Here is a 17347-nt window from a genome sequence, read left to right as displayed (position 1 = left end):
AATGTTTTACTTCCCTCACTCACACATTCCAAAAGAAATCAGAGATGAAAGAACACTTCTTTACATTCATGAGAAAAATATTTGAGAATGGTCATGCAGAAATTGCTCCCAGTATTAAAGGGAAAGAAGAATGCTGGTACATGCCAACCTTTGGTGTATACAGCCAAAGAGGCCAGGTCAGATCAGAGTTGTGTTTGATTCCAGTTCCAAATATGATAGAGTTTCCTTAAATGATTTACTTTTTAACAAGTCCCCTGCAGTGGCCATATATGGGCTCAGACAGTCTGCCCAGGACGGAGAAATAGACTATGGCAGAGATGTCAGACAACTGATTGAGAGAGACTTTTATGTAGATGATGGTCTGAAATCATCACCCTCTGAGGAGACAGCAATCAGTCTACTTAAGAGAACATAAGACATGCTAGCCTGTTCCAACCACAGACTGCACAAAATAGCTTCCAACAGCATAGAGGTAATGAAAGCCTTCCCTTCCTAAGACCACACTAATGATTTGAGAGACCTAGATTTGTGATCAGACACTTTACCTGTACAACAGAACCTTGGCCTAAACTGGGACTTGAAATCTGACACATTTACATTTCAAGTGAACAAGGATGAGAAACCCTTCACTCATAGAGGAGTCTTATCTACAGTAAATAGTTTGTATGACCCTCTAGGGTTTGCAGCTCCAGTGACTGTTCAAGGCAAAGCTCTACTACGAGAACTAACAGTAGAATCTTGTGACTGGGATTCCCCACTACCAGCGGCAAAAGAACAAGTCTGGATAGAATGGAGAGACTCTTTAGGAGCATTGTCTAACATTCAAATTCCAAGGCAATACACTTGTACTCCTGCTGCAGGAATAAAAGAAAGGAAGCTTTGTATATTATCTGATGCTTCAACCAAGCAATAGCTGCAATTGCTTACCTTAAGACTGTAGATGGCAAAGGACAGTGCCACATTGGATTTGTTATGGGTAAAGCAAAATTAATTCCATAACCGGAACACACTTTACTCAGTTGTGCGCAGCAGTGGAAATGGCCAAACTCATTGCTTCAGAAATTGATCTTCAACTAAGTGAGGCTGAATTCTACACAGATAGCAAGGTAGTGTTGGGCTACATCTGCAATGAGACCAGACGATTCTATGTCTATGTCAGTAACAGAATTCTGTGCATACGGAGACCAACACACCCAAAAAAATGGCACTACGTACCTTCAGACAAAAATCCAGCAGGTTATGTGACAAGAGTTGTACCTGTAGCTTGTTTCAAAGAAACCTCCTGGTTTAAAAGCCCTTCTTTCCTCTATTTATCTGAACAGAACTACCCTGCTGATGTGTATGAACTAATTGATACAACATCTGATCCAGAGATTTGTCCCCAAATCTATACTAGTACTTCAAGGATGCACCTTTAGTCCCATCACTTCAAGAGATTCTCTACTTGGAAGTCTCTAGTCATCTCTATTACCTGTCTGCTGCATATAGTGAAGTTCTTCAAGAAAGATTTCCCTCCAACATCTAACAACTGCAAAGGCTGGCACTACTGTCAAAGGGCACATACAACTTGAGCAAGCCAGAAACATCATCCTTCTAAGTGTACAACAGGAAAACACATAGAGGTTTTTGTGAATGCTCTCAGGCCCGGTGAAAAACATTTACTCTGATAGAGGCACTAATTTTGTGGGAGCCTGTAAAGAGCTAAAAATTCCTTCCAACATTGACAAAAATCTTGTTGAAAGATACTTGCCTGACCAAGGTTGTGCATGGACATTCAACCCTCCTCATTCTTCCCACATGGGAGGTGCTTGGGAAAGGATGATAGGAATAGCTTGCAGTATTCTTGATTCAACAAGGTTTACTCATGAGACTCTCACTATATTCATGGCAGAAATAGCAGCCATTATGAATGCCAGACCTTTGACCTCCATATCCAATGATCATGAAAGTCTTGCTAATACTGTCTGGTCTAGGAATAAGTGGCAGTCCGACAAACAGATCATTGAACCTGGCAACATTGTTCTCATGAAAGACTCTCAGATAATGAATGGCCTCTAGCACTAATCACCAGAGTTTTCCCAAGTGAAGACGGAAAAATCCAGAAGGCGGAGGTCAAGGTTGCAAAGCAAATGAGACTAAACTTTTCCTTAGACCTACAGTATATCTGAACTAATCCTATTGTTCTCTTCCAGAGAACTTTGAAATGAGTGATTTCTTACAATATCAGATGGGGAGTGTTATGCTTCCAGTATTGTTATATTGTTTAGTTGCGCCACCTAGTGGCGATTGCAATTGCTTAAAGGAGACATATACCATTGTTTTTAACTTTATTCTAAAATGTAGCTAGTACTAATTGAATTGAATAAAATAATGTTTATTTATCACCTACTATTCGAGAACACTGTGCAATTATTGTAAGACTGCTGAAGCCCCTCCCATTTGCAGGGCTTCCGGCTAGCAGAAACAGGCTGACTATAGCCGGGGCTGGCGGCCCTGGCTTCTTTCTATAGAGATGCCACATCCACTAGGAGAAAACCTGGGCGTGAGACGTGAGCGGCGATTTTGATGACATCATTTCAGCACGCGCGTCAGTCACGCTTGGGTCCCGCTCTGCTGCTCCCGGGCCGCCCAGCCCTCCCAACTAGCATTTCAGTGCACATTCTGCCAGATTCACTGTGTCCTTCACTCCTAAATGCTGCTATAACTACCAATGTAAGGAATCTCTTTATTAAAAAAAACAAACAATTATTTAATAAATTGAACACATTTTTATTGATAATAAAGGAGGCAAATCTTTTTCTGCTATATACTGTACCTAATGATAACTAAATGTGGGTTTTAGCTTGCAACTCCCTGCATCCATATTAGGTTCCTGGTATATATAGTTATATTGTTCATTTACTTGATCAAGTTCTGAAACTGAAAAACCAGCTATAAGGGGTTTTTTTACCTGCAACTTCCTATAACTTGTACTTTGACACCTAAACTGTTTTTTTTTCTTTTAGTATTTTCTCCTGCAACAACTCCCTGCACCCAATCCTACAGTGTCCCTGCCCATCAGTATTATGTTCTGCAATCACTATGAGAGTTTTTTTTACACACAACTCCCTGTAAATTGTACTTTGACACCTAAATGGTTTTTCTTTTGGTATTTTCTCCTGCAACAACTCCCTGCACCCAATCCTACAGTCTCCCTGCCCATCAGTATTATGTTCTGCAATCACTATGAGAGTTTTTTTTACACACAACTCCCTGTAAATTGTACTTTGACACCTAAATGGTTTTTCTTTTGGTATTTTCTCCTGCAACAACTCCCTGCACCCAACCCTACAGTCTCCCTGCCCATCAGTATTATGTTCTGCAATCACTATGAGAGTTTTTTTTACACACAACTCCCTGTAACTTGTACTTTGACACCTAAACTGTTTTTCTTTTAGTATTTTCTCCTGCAACAACTCCCTGCACCCAACCCTACAGTCTCCCTGCCCATCAGTATTATGTTCTGCAATTACTATGAGAGTTTTTTACACACAACTCCCTGTAACTTGTACTTTGACACCCAAACTGGGTTTTTTTTGTATTTTCTCCTGCAACAACTCCCTGCACCCAATCCTACAGTCTCCCTGCCCATCAGTATTATGTTCTGCAATCACTATGAGAGTTTTTACACACAACTCCCTGTAACTTGTACTTTGACACCTAAACTGGGTTTTTTTGGCATTTACTCCTGCAACAACTCCCTGCACCCAATCCTACAGTGTCCCTGCCCATCAGTATTATGTTCTGCAATCACTATGAGAGTTTTTTACACACAACTCCCTGTAACTTGTACTTTGACACCTAAACTGTTTTTTTTTTCTTTTAGTATTTTCTCCTGCAACAACTCCCTGCACCCAATCCTACAGTGTCCCTGCCCATCAGTATTATGTTCTGCAATCACTATGAGAGTTTTTTTACACACAACTCCCTGTAACTTGTACTTTTACACAAAAGCATTATGTGCCACAATCAACACCTCCAAAAGTAAAGCTCAGGCAGCAGCACAGGACAGCTATGTGCAGATACAGGCAGGGAGGTGGGAGGGGCTTCCCTGCTACATCAGAGTAAAGCCTGTCAGTCAGTGCTGTGACCATTTCCTGTGGGAGAATGAAGAGACACTCCCACCTCTCTTTTCAGCTTCAGAAGAGTGAAGATCTCTCTGCAGTTCTGACATAAAAACGATTTTAGCAGGTAAAATGCATTCAAATCATTTTTTCAAATCATTCCATGTATTAAAGAAAGATGAATCATATAACTGAATATTGAAGGTGATATGAAATGTCTCCTTTAAAAAATGTCCTTTTCAGCTTACCATACTTTACCATGTGACCATGTATAATACAGGAAAAGTTTCATTATAGCTGCCATCTTAGCAGTGTTAACAGCATAAAATGCATCCTGCATAAATCCTACCCCATCCAGCTCTATGGAAGCATCGTTGGTAGGTATTATCCATCCCCAGCCCCTAGGTTAGTAATACAAGCAGATATGTTTCTTGTTCATGCCTTTATTCCGGTGTATGACTTATGTGCACTCACCTCATGGCACTGCTATCAGTAATTCCCCAGGCATCTAGGCCTTACTCCTACTCAGATGCCTCTCATCTTTTATATGCTTGTACATTATATGAACCAGAAATATATATAACTTGTTAAAAGTGTTAAATTCTGTGGGTAAAAGTGTAAATTCTTTTGGGATTAAATATCATTTTAAAAGTGGATATATTTTAAAAAACAGATTAAGTTTCTCAACATGAACCGAACTTTAAAGTGCTACAAAACATATATATCTGTACAGGCTATTTATACAATGTGTCTGCATTACTTGGAATATTATCAATATTTGTTTTCAAGTAAATGGGATTTAGTATTAATTTCAGGCGTGAATAAAATAATATAACATTTGGGCAGAAATATACAGGCTAAAAGGCCCGCGCTTGAGGTGAGTATGGCAAATATCTCCACACACACAGTGTTTTTGCCTTTGGTGCTCAGATAGGCCGGGATCATTGTGATCCAAACACTGCAGAAGAGCAGCATGCTGAAAGTGATGTACTTGGCCTCATTAAAACTGTCCGGTAAGCTCCGAGCTAAAAATGCTAAAACAAAACTAACAGCTGCCAGAAGCCCCATATACCCAATAACTGAGTAAAAGCCAATAGCTGAGCCCTCATTGCACTGAATGATGATGGTTCCAGGGGAAGTGTGAATGTCCAGTTCCTGAAAGGGAGGAGAAATGGCCAACCAAGTCATGCAGATGATTATTTGAATGGATGAGCAGAACAAGACTACAGAATTGGACAGTTTGACTCCCAGCCATTTTCTCCATGAGCTCCCTGGCTTGGTGGCTTTGAAAGCAACACAAACCATGATAGTCTTGGCCAGGAGAGAAGAGACAGCTATGGAGAAGGTGATTCCAAAAGTGATGATGCGCAGCATGCAGGTTATATCCACAGGGCGACCGAGGAACAGAAACACACTGAGGAAGCTCAGCTTGATGGAGACAAGGAGGAGGAAGCTCAGGCTCCGGTTGTTGGCTCTCACTATGGGGGAGTCCCGGTATTTAAGGAAAATTCCCAGTATGACTTCAGTTATAAGAAAAAATAGAAATGAGATGAATGAAAAAAACACAGAAATAACATCAACGCTGTATGAAAGAAACTCTTGTATTTTGGGAATACACTGGTCCTTCTGCTCATTGGGCCATTCCATATCTGGACATTGGATACAGCTCTCACTATCTATAAATGTGTAAACAAATCAAACATATGAAAAAGAAGAATTTTGGACTTCATAAAATGTTTGCTAAAGCACTAAATTAAACCTTAGGACTACAATTAAAGGAGAACTAAAGTCTAAAATAGAATATACTTAGAAATGCTGTATTTTATATACAGAACATGCACCAGCCCCAAGGTTGAGAAGCCTAATTAAAGGAAAGAGTTAGGGTTTCAAACTTTTCAACAGGGGGCCGCCATCTTGTTACTTTGTTAGACCATCTTTTTGAAACGAGGGGCTTGCACATGCTCAGTTTGCTCTGGGCTGCTGTCAGGAGGTGGAGCTTAGGGATTGTAGTAAATTATTAAAACAAACAACACAAGTCACATAACATCTGACATAGAAGCTGATACAGCAAAGCTGATTAATAATTAGAATCATAATATGCAGCCTGCACTGGTTCCTGTGTTGCCCTGTAATGTAATGTGGGTTTTAGAATTTTTGCATTGTTTAATGAAACATTTCCCAGCTCTCCAGAGCCAGTGGCTGCATTAATATGCAAAAGAATCATCCAATGAGAATCCCAGCTGATGTGAGTAAATCCGGCTCCCTGTTCTCTGTTCCTGCAATTGGAGTTGGGAGCAATAAGCACAGTTTCCCAGCACTGAACAAGTCTGTCCCTTTATCCCCATGTCTGATTCCTGTGCCATATAATGACGGGAAAATGCCATCATTATCTCTATATGTAAGGTACCAGCAAGGGGCCTGACACAGTGTCACACAATAAGGATTCAGTTACAGTCTAGCTCCAAGCTCAAAGTGCAAGAGCAGTACTTGAGTTTTTTAGGGAGCAGCCAGACAGGATTGTGATTGGCAACTTTTTTCTCGCACGTTTGTTTTTTGATGCGACTGCGCCTATTTTGTGGAGGCCATGCCCATTTTGACGTAACCATGCCTATTTAGACGCGACTGTGTCTTTTGATGTGCAACCAATTTTTCACTGAAGTTTCGCAAAACAATTCACCATGTCTGGTGAAAAAATTCGTTCATCGCTACCTGATACAGTTTTGCAAAAAAATTCACGTTGTTGCCAGGAATGCACTAGAATTTCACCATATGTTTTGTGTCATTTGTTGTATGACAAATGTGAGATAAACAACACCAGCTGCAGTATTTGAAAGGTTTTCATGCATTAGCCAGAGAAAAATAAAATTTTTTGCACCAGAATGTGTTTTTAATCCACTAGGAAAAAGCATTCATTGACTCCAATGCATTTGGCAAAATTTTAAGCAGTTTGAAATGGGACATTTTGCTCATCACTTCTCTTTATGCTCAGTGTTTTTATCATTTTAGAAACTTACAGGCTATAATACTTGAGATATTTTTAAAAACCATATATTAATACCAGTTGTGTTGGAGATCTCTCCCTCTGAACACAGGACACAGTTATAACAGCAGGACTGGGCTCCGGGATTTGGTGCCTTCCTGTAGCCAGGGAGACAGTTGTCTGAACATTGAGCTCTTGGGATCTAGAAATATCATAAAAATACACAGAAATCTGGGAGAATTCACATATTTTTGTAATTTAATATGAACAATAAAAGGGGTAAAATCTTTAAAACAACAAAAGTGGTGTGAAGGTGGGTAAGATGGCAATCAAAGAATGCACTGTAGCACCAACAAGAGGCAGGGTATACCCTCCAAATGATGTCTGGGCATCATGTGACCAAATGTAAAACCTGTATCTGTGAAGTATGAAGTAATAAAGGGGGTACCCCATATACAGTCTCAAATAGGCAGAATTAGCATAGGTATAATGTTCAACTCTCTCCAGGCGACAGACTCAACACTAAAAGTTCAGGAATGGCTGTAAGTGTCAACCTGCAAGCCTCAGTACAGTCTTAACTTATAATATATTTAGATTTTATCTTAAGTTATACATATATTCAAAAAACCAAAGTGTTAATGTAAATATTCTCACGTCATTGTTATCTGTCTTCCATTGTATTACTGATGATGTGATGTTCAGCTGCTGATCTGGGGGAGCCCATGGGGAGAATTCCCCAACGAGCTTTCTCTCTAGGTAATAATTAGGTGATATAATGTAGTTATAGATCCATAACCCAGACATGTACTCCCCATGTTCATTAAATGAGAAGGTAGGTCCAGTTTGGGGGCTGTATTGGTGGTTTTTTAAAAAATAGTGCAACTCCTGCATACAAGATTAAGTAATTAAAATCATGATTTTTTTCAGACACTGCTGACATATCAGACATATTAATAAGGTAGTAAAACACTTTAAATTTTCATAGATTAAAGAAATTCATTTTATATGATTATATGACTATTATACAATTTGACGCGTGACACAATTCGCCAACAGCGAATTGCAGAAATTCGCTGCAAATCCATGCCTGGCGAAAAAATTCACGCATCACTAGTGTTAGTTGATCCCACTTTGATGTATTGTTAATTCTTTTATGGTTATATTGGGCTGGGCAATTTTTCTATTGTAAATACAAGAAATACTGGGAACTAATCCAAAGGAGCATCAAGAAAACCCCATTTACATAGGTTTATCCTATAGGCTAAAGCTCATCCACTGGGTTTTAAAGCAGAAGCCAGATTCCCAACTACAGACCGGTTTCACCCTTCTTGAAAACAGTCAGCGCTTTACACCTCGGGGCATGAACATTAGTTTCCTTCTATTACTCCTTATTCTTCAGCATCTGTATTGCACCTAAAGTCATTTTAATGAAGGAGAAGGTGTTTAAGTCTCACAATGCCCTGGGGTTCACTGACCTTAATGGGCTTTGGTCTTTTTTCAACCCAACTTGACTATGTAACTATGTGTCTATGATTCTTATGTCACAGCCCTAGTCATACACAGGGCACTTTCCTAGTATTTGTGATAATTACCTGGTACTTATCAGGATACTGATTGGATTTCCTGATAAACAACATGTTCATCTCATGAAGAGCTTGAGACATTATATCAACTGCCAGATGCGCCAGGGGAGAATTGGTTTCACCCCTGAAATAGGGAAGGTCTGTAATACGCTCCTGCCCAGTGCAGTTATGGAGAGTATGTGGGGAAGTATATTGATACAAATTATTCTTATTTTGGTCTTTTGACAAACACAAATGGAACAATAGGAAGATATCTTCAATTAACTTGTCATCTGGGAATTTTGATGGATGTAAATCTTCTAAAAATCTGCTCATTTCAGGAGTCCCGAGATCATAATGGTAACGTGGCAGAAACACCAAACTGTTATTAAATATCATTATATTGTATCCAAGGACATCATCGTTATTCCCCCAATTAGGTGAAATAATTAAAGTCTTTTGTCTGAGAGCATAAGGTAATGCATTCACAAACATAATAGAAGCTGTTCCACTAATTATAAAGACACTGGTAGAGGATCTCCCAATGATGCTTTCATATTGACTAAAAGAGAAATCATTTTCTGTAGAGATTTTCGCCTTTGCTGTAAACTCAATGCAGACGCCTTCCCTGGAAAGATATTTGGCCAAACTGTGAATCTCTTCCTCCCCACTCATATCATCAGATGTAATTATTCCAACCCAGTTCCAGCCAAAATGTCTCAGTAATTTACTTAAAGCAAAATAATTGGCTTCATCACTCTGTATAGTACGGAAAAAGTACGGGAAGGCGACTCTGTCTCTGAGCGATGGGTCTGTCGCTCCGTAACTGATCTGTAGATATGGAGAGATGATAAAGCTCTGACCAATACAAAACTAAACAAGCAATTTAAAGAATAGCAGATTTCTCTTTTAAAGAAACAGTACAAGCTCACTCTGTGTGTGTCATACAAAAGCTGAACTTCTAAATATAAATACCTAGACAAATATCTGCCTGAATAAACTAAAAATAAATATGTACCTGTTAATTCAAACATATCAATTTAGTTTCTATTAGAAAAAATGGAAAAAACCTGTCCCTCAGATTCATTCCAACAGGTTTTATATTCTGAATGAAGATGAAGATAAAAAATGTCGCCAAACAGTAACTCACCACAGTTCATGCGGAGCTCAGGTGCTTCATCTTAGGGGTGGATAACATGTGTCATGGTGTCTATGTGTTAAAATACAAGGAAATGCATTTTGGCATTTTACTGCCAATAGATTAGGTTCATTAGTGTCACCTATAACCCTTTATTTATTCTGCAGAAAGCTTTACATACCCAAGTAAATGGCCCTAGAAGCTCCCTCTGTTTGTTTAAGAGAGCAGCTGCCATTTTAGCTCAGTCTCAGTAGCTTCCGTGCTGCAGCTCTGGCTGCTGGTAGCTCAGATCACACATTCTGATAGGAGGGGGAGTGAATTCTTATTTATGGGAAGGGGGGAGCAGGAGAAAGGAGAGAGCTGAGCAGACTCCGGTCCAGGGAATGAAGGTTTTTTCTGAGAGAAGTCTGGTACCGAAGAACATGTTTAAACTAAAGAAGACAAGGAATCCTGTGTTTCTTTTGATAGAGGACCCAGTGTAGCTTTTCTATGAGTGTTTATGGCTGTATTTACATAGACCTTTCTGATAAAGTTAATTTATGTTCTTTTTTTTAAAGAACTTGAAATGCATAAGGCAGCTCTTGTCTAAGCAAAGTAAAATTCTGGAAGTTTACATGCCTGTCTGGAGGATTGCTCATTTGAGTGCCTGGTAAAAGTAAAGATGTCTTACAGGACAGTTCTGAAGTACATCAATAAAAAGTTGTCCATGGCAAAGAAAAAATGATGTGGCCATTATAAAAAATAGTTTGTGCACATTGAAGAAAATGACACGCAACAATTTTTTTGCCATTGCATGACAATTTTTCAATTTCAATTTTTTCTGAGGGTTCCAAGGTGCTGATCCCTTTCTTAAGTGTCAGAACAGATTTGGATATAGGGTAGGTCCTGGCTATAGATGATGTAGTGTTTAGTGTGGTCCGGGTAGAAGCTATCATACACCAGGTAGCATGGTTTGTACGTATGTTTCTGATATATGGTTCCAATATATTGTCTTTGATACAAATAGTTGTGTCCACGGTCAGGTGAAAAGCTATTAAGTTGTTTATGGAGTTTTTGCTCAGTATCTACCTGAATAATAAGAGTGTCATCAATATAGTGGAGGTGTTTTAGGGGTTTGGTGGTACAGAAGGAGAGGAAATCCTGTTCTAGTTTATCCATGCAAACTGGGTTCCCCTACTGGTCCCCATCTGCTGTAGGTACAATGCCTGGTCAAGCAAGAAATAGTTATTTGTTAGTGTGACTTCAATCAGGCTTACACTTGTATCAGCTGGTATATTGTAACTTAATGACCTGGAGGTGGGCATAGAAAGTACTGTTTCTGTTTTTGCTAACAATACTAAATTGGGCAAAACTATAAGTTCCATGCAGGATGCAATTTAATTAAATTGGAAAACTGGGCAGCAAACTGGGAAATGAGGTTCAATGTGGACAAGTGCAAAGTTATGCCCTTTGGTAGAAATAATATTAAAATTATAATAAATGTGAGTTATACACTAAATGGTAGTGAGTTGGGGGGATCCTTAATGGGGAAGGATTTGGTTTTTTTTGTAGATAACAAGTTGTCTAATTCCAGGCAGTGTCATTCTGTGGCTACTAAAGCAAATAAAGTGCTGTCTTGTATAAAAAATGGCATTGATTCAAGGGGTGAAACAATGTTGCCTCTTTATAGGTCCCTGGTAAGGCCTCACCTTGAGTATGCAGTGCAGTTTTGGGCTCCAGTCCTTAAGAAGGATATTAATGAGCTGGAGAGAGTGCAGAGACTGCAACTAAACTGGTAAAGGGGATGGAAGGGTTAAACTATGAGGTGAGACTGTCGAGGTTGGGGTTGTTTTCTCTGGAAAAGAGGCGCTTGTGAGGGGTCATGATTACTCTGTACAAGTACATTAGAGGGGATTATAGGCAGATGGGGATGTTCTTTTTTCCCATAAAAACAATCAACGCACCAGAGGTCACCCCTTTAGATTAGAGGAACGGAGCTTCCATTTGAAGCAGCGTAGGTGGTTTTTCATGGTGAGGGCAGTGAAGCTGGGGAATGCCCTTCCTAGTGATGGGGTAATGGCAGATTCTGCTAATGTCTTTAAGGTGGGGTTTGAATGAGTTCTTGAACAAGCATAGTATCCAAGGCTATTGTGATACTAATATCTACAGTTAATGTTGATGTTTGTATATATGGTTTATGTATGTGAGGGTATAGATAGGTCAGTGTGAGTCTGTATGTGAGTGGATAGATGGGTCAGTATGGGTCTGTATGTGAGTGGATAGATAGGTCAGTGTGGGTCTGTATGTGAGTGGATAGATAGGTCAGTGTGGGTCTGTATGTGAGTGGATAGATAGGTCAGTGTGGGTCTGTATGTGAGTGGATAGGTCAGTGTGGGTCTGTATGTGAGTGGATAGATAGGTCAGTGTGGGTCTGTATGTGAGTGGATAGATAGGTCAGTATGGGTCTGTATGTGAGTGGATAGGTCAGTGTGGGTCTGTATGTGAGTGGATAGGTCAATATGGGTCTGTATGTGAGTGTATAGATAGGTCTGTGTGAGTCTGTATGTGAGTGGATAGATAGGTCAGTGTGTGTCTGTATGTGAGTGGATAGATAGGTCAGTATGGGTCTGTATGTGAGTGTATAGGTCAGTGTGGGTCTGTATGTGAGTGGATAGATAGGTCAGTGTGGGTCTGTATGTGAGTGGATAGATAGGTCAGTGTGGGTCTGTATGTGAGTGGATAGATAGGTCAGTATGGGTCTGTATGTGAGTGGATAAGTCAGTGTGAGTCTGTATGTGAGTGGATAGATAGGTCAGTGTGGGTCTGTATGTGAGTGGATAGATAGGTCAGTGTGGGTCTGTATGTGAGTGGATAGATAGGTCAGTGTGGGTCTGTATGTGAGTGGATAGATAGGTCAGTATGGGTCTGTATGTGAGTGGATAGATAGGTCAGTATGGGTCTGTATGTGAGTGGATAGATAGGTCAGTATGGGTCTGTATGTGAGTGGATAGATAGGTCAGTGTGGGTCTGTATGTGAGTGGATAGATAGGTCAGTGTGGGTCTGTATGTGAGTGGATAGATAGGTCAGTGTGGGTCTGTATGTGAGTGGATAGGTCAGTATGGGTCTGTATGTGAGTGGATAGGTCAGTATGGGTCTGTATGTGAGTGGATAGATAGGTCAGTATGGGTCTGTATGTGAGTGGATAGATAGGTCAGTGTGGGTCTGTATGTGAGTGGATAGGTCAGTGTGGGTCTGTATTTGAGTGGATAGATAGGTCAGTGTGGGTCTGTATGTGAGTGGATAGGTCAGTGTGGGTCTGTATTTGAGTGGATAGATAGGTCAGTGTGGGTCTGTATGTGAGTGTATAGATAGGTCAGTGTGGGTCTGTATGTGAGTGGATAGATAGGTCAGTATGGGTCTGTATGTGAGTGGATAGGTCAGTATGGGTCTGTATGTGAGTGGATAGGTCAGTGTGGGTCTGTATGTGAGTGGATAGGTCAGTGTGGGTCTGTATGTGAGTGGATAGGTCAGTATGGGTCTGTATGTGAGTGGATAGATAGGTCAGTGTGGGTCTGTATGTAAGTGGATAGATAGGTCAGTATGGGTCTGTATGTGAGTGGATAGATAGGTTAGTGTGGGTCTGTATGTGAGTGGATAGGTCAGTGTGGGTCTGTATGTGAGTGGATAGGTCAGTATGGGTCTGTATGTGAGTGGATAGATAGGTCAGTGTGGGTCTGTATGTGAGTGTATAGATAGGTCAGTGTGGGTCTGTATGTGAGTGGATAGGTCAGTGTGGGTCTGTATGTGAGTGGATAGATAGGTCAGTATGGGTCTGTATGTGAGTGGATAGGTCAGTGTGGGTCTGTATGTGAGTGGATAGGTCAGTGTGGGTCTGTATGTGAGTGGATAGATAGGTCAGTGTGGGTCTGTATGTGAGTGGATAGGTCAGTGTGGGTCTGTATGTGAGTGGATAGGTCAGTATGGGTCTGTATGTGAGTGGATAGGTCAGTGTGGGTCTGTATGTGAGTGGATAGATGGGTCAGTGTGGGTCTGTATGTGAGTGGATAGATAGGTCAGTGTGGGTCTGTATGTGAGTGGATAGATAGGTCAGTGTGGGTCTGTATGTGAGTGGATAGGTCAGTGTGGGTCTGTATGTGAGTGGATAGGTCAGTGTGGGTCTGTATGTGAGTGGATAGGTCAGTGTGGGTCTGTATGTAAGTGTATAGATAGGTCAGTATGGGTTTGCGGGTGCTGGGTTTTTTTTCAACCCTATGTAACTTTACAGCTACAAATACATTTGTTGGTTCAAGAATAAAATTTTAAATTGTTGAAGGAATTATTTGCAATGTAACAGTGTCATTTAGGAATAAAAAAGTATTCCATAAAAATCATTACAGTATCCCTTTAATTTCAGGACATGTTTAAAAGATTATTGAACTAAGTGGTGTTTTTCTCACCTGGGTGTATCTGAGCACGCTCAGTATCTGGGCTATGGGTACCGTTGTCTTTGAGATGAGATCCCCAATAAACCCAGCAATGTTTCTCTTTCCCACACAGGAGTAATTGGGAACCGGCTCCCTGGTACCAGATAATATCTGTAATACGCTCCTCACTGCCTTCCGGGGGTCCCCACAGGAATCGGATATATGGTACCCCAGGGTCAGGTTGGGTAACCTGGATGAATCCTTATTAATCTGCTCAATGGCAAAGCGAAAATTCACCAAGTAGCGGTAAGCCTGTTGGTTTGGACTGAGATCAGAAATAAATAACCTTTACTGTAAAGATCATTGTTATCATTAATTTTAGAATCATTATAAGAGATGTATAAAGTGCAGTATATTACTGCAATATCCCAGTTAGAATCCACCTGCTTGTGCTAAATTAATTCCACTTTATCTCCTCCTATTTTTTAATGGATTCTTTAGCATCTCCACGCTGGCTGTTCCACAAATATTTCACCTAGTTCTCAGTATTTAGTGAGGGATCGGCAGGGTCGTAACTAGGGGTAGGTAGAAGAGGCACCTGCCTAGGGTGCAATGATTGGGGGGCACCAGGCAAGAACCTCTCATGCCTACCCCTAGCCTGTGCTCCCTTCTTTTGCCTCCAAAATGACCCCAAATTTGCAAAAATTCTGGCACACCAGGGCTGTTTCAGCAGGATATAATAAACATGCAGGTATATCCAGCAGAAACAGGCCTGTTGTGCCAGAATTTTTGCAAATTTCCAGTTCCACCTTACCTTGCTCTATTTAACTTAGGGTACCTCATGGCTCTATTGTTGGACCCCTCCTATTTTCAATCTACACCACGGGTCAGCTAATCAGCTTGTTTGGGTTTCAGTAGCATTGATATGTCTATGATACTCATGTCATGGACTGTCTTCTAGAAATTTCTTGTTGCCTAAAATTCAACATGAAGAAAACTGAACTGATCATCTTCCAACCATTCACTTCTGTTTCCCTGCCTGACATCACTATCATTGTGGAAACCAACCATATAACACCAGTACCTCAAATTTACTGCTTAGGAGTCACATTTACCTTTTATTCTTTCCCCAAATTCAAATGCTCACCTTAGGAACCCCTCTTGCATTTGTCCCTTCCTCACATTAGGGGACTGAAAGTTCTCATTCATCCCCTACTCATCTTGTTTAGACTTCTGTAACTCACTGATCTCCTGCCCTCCCCCTGTTTAAAAATGGGGGTGAATAGTCCAGTTAAGGGGTAAAAACATGTGTTGATAAAATGCAAAGGAGATAAAAAGTAATATTTCAACATTAAATAATGATATAACACCTTGATAATGAAACCCATAAATTACATTTCTGCCAAATTTCCATCTAAAAATCATTCTATTTTCATGTTCACCCCTAACAAACAATTTATAAAAATGCTATACTTTAGCCAGACTTCCCAGTAAGTGCTAGGCCATTGAATTGTCTGTTGACTCCATTTAAATTGTGCGCTATCTGTATATGCCAATGTACTTGGGGAAGGGTTGCATATCTGTAGAGTTACAGTTATCCTTACATGAGTGGAATCTAACACCAATCAAGGCCAACTTCCCAGAACCTTACTTCAGGAGTTTAAGAAAGCAAGGGAAGGGATAATGGAGACCCTGGCAGTCCTAGCTTATTTGTTCCCACCATCATGACCCTAAAAAGCCTATTTAATGGAAATTCAGTGGGGTCAGCAGATGGGACTTACGTTAAACATGCAAAGCCAGTGGAATTGTCCCATGGAAATGTAAAATTAAACATATAGAAATGTGAAGCCATCACCCCTCCGATAATGATGTCTCCTTCCTGCATGTATTCATATTCCTTCACTGCTTTAAAGATCTGTAGGTTACAGGCAGGGTTGGGGGGCTGATTCATACATCCGCAGGGTCCCACATACATGAATGTCAGATAGATCAGCACTTTCAAAGAATAACAGACAGCAGTGACTCCCAGCATTGCCCCATATAGCCCAATATAAAGCAGAAGATTATAACATTTCCCCCAGCAGCAGTCAGTGGCACAGGGAGACATAGGGGCCCCAGGATTGGGCTGTGTGTGTAGAACAGAGTAAGGGGCCCGGCTCATCCAACCCTCATTTTATAGAGAGCAGAGAGAGGATTTGCCCCAGTAACAGTCAGTGGCACAGAGAGACACAGGGGCCCCAGGGTTGGGCTGTGTGTGTAGAACAGAGTAAGGGGCCCGGCTCATCCAACCCTCATTTTATAGAGAGCAGAGAGAGGATTTGCCCCAGTAACAGTCAGTAGCACAGAGAGACACAGGGGCCCCAGGGTTGGGCTGTGTGTGTAGAACAGAGTAAGGGGCCCGGCTCATCCAACCCTCATTTTATAGAGAGCAGAGAGAGGATTTGCCCCAGTAACAGTCAGTGGCACAGAGAGACACAGGGGCCCCAGGGTTGGGCTGTGTGTGTAGAACAGAGTAAGGGGCCCGGCTCATCCAACCCTCATTTTATAGAGAGCAGAGAGAGGATTTGCCCCAGTAACAGTCAGTGGCACAGAGAGACACAGGGGCCCCAGGGTTGGGCTGTGTGTGTAGAACAGAGTAAGGGGCCCGGCTCATCCAACCCTCATTTTATAGAGAGCAGAGAGAGGATTTGCCCCAGTAACAGTCAGTGGCACAGAGAGACACAGGGGCCCCAGGGTTGGGCTGTGTGTGTAGAACAGAGTAAGGGGCCCGGCTCATCCAACCCTCATTTTATAGAGAGCAGAGAGAGGATTTGCCCCAGTAACAGTCAGTGGCACAGAGAGACACAGGGGCCCCAGGGTTGGGCTGTGTGTGTAGAACAGAGTAAGGGGCTCGGCTCATCCAACCCTCATTTTATAGAGAGCAGAGAGAGGATTTGCCCCAGTAACAGTCAGTGGCACAGAGAGACACAGGGGCCCCAGGGTTGGGCTGTGTGTGTAGAACAGAGTAAGGGGCCCGGCTCATCCAACCCTCATTTTATAGAGAGCAGAGAGAGGATTTGCCCCAGTAACAGTCAGTGGCACAGAGAGACATAGGGGCCCCAGGGTTGGGCTGTGTGTGTAGAACAGAGTAAGGGGCCCGGCTCATCCAACCCTCATTTTA

General features: G+C 41.4%; 1 protein-coding gene across 1 annotated transcript; it reads right to left on the bottom strand.

Annotated features, from left to right (window-relative positions):
• Positions 1-4874: 4874 nt before the first annotated feature.
• LOC100494197 (vomeronasal type-2 receptor 26) lies at positions 4875-16138 on the bottom strand. The gene is made up of 6 exons (XM_012956051.1): positions 15969-16138; positions 14221-14512; positions 8676-9476; positions 7738-7965; positions 7162-7285; positions 4875-5779 (listed from the first exon to the last, which is right to left on the bottom strand). The coding sequence occupies exons 1-6, from the start codon at positions 16136-16138 to the stop codon at positions 4875-4877; spliced, it is 2520 nt and encodes an 839-aa protein (XP_012811505.1).
• Positions 16139-17347: the final 1209 nt, after the last annotated feature.

Source organism: Xenopus tropicalis, chromosome 1 (genome assembly GCF_000004195.4).
Source record: "Xenopus tropicalis strain Nigerian chromosome 1, UCB_Xtro_10.0, whole genome shotgun sequence".
In the NCBI taxonomy this organism is placed as follows: Eukaryota; Metazoa; Chordata; class Amphibia; order Anura; family Pipidae; genus Xenopus; species Xenopus tropicalis.
The sequence above is the reverse complement of the archived record's forward strand: the minus strand, read 5'-3'. Positions and strand labels throughout refer to the sequence as shown.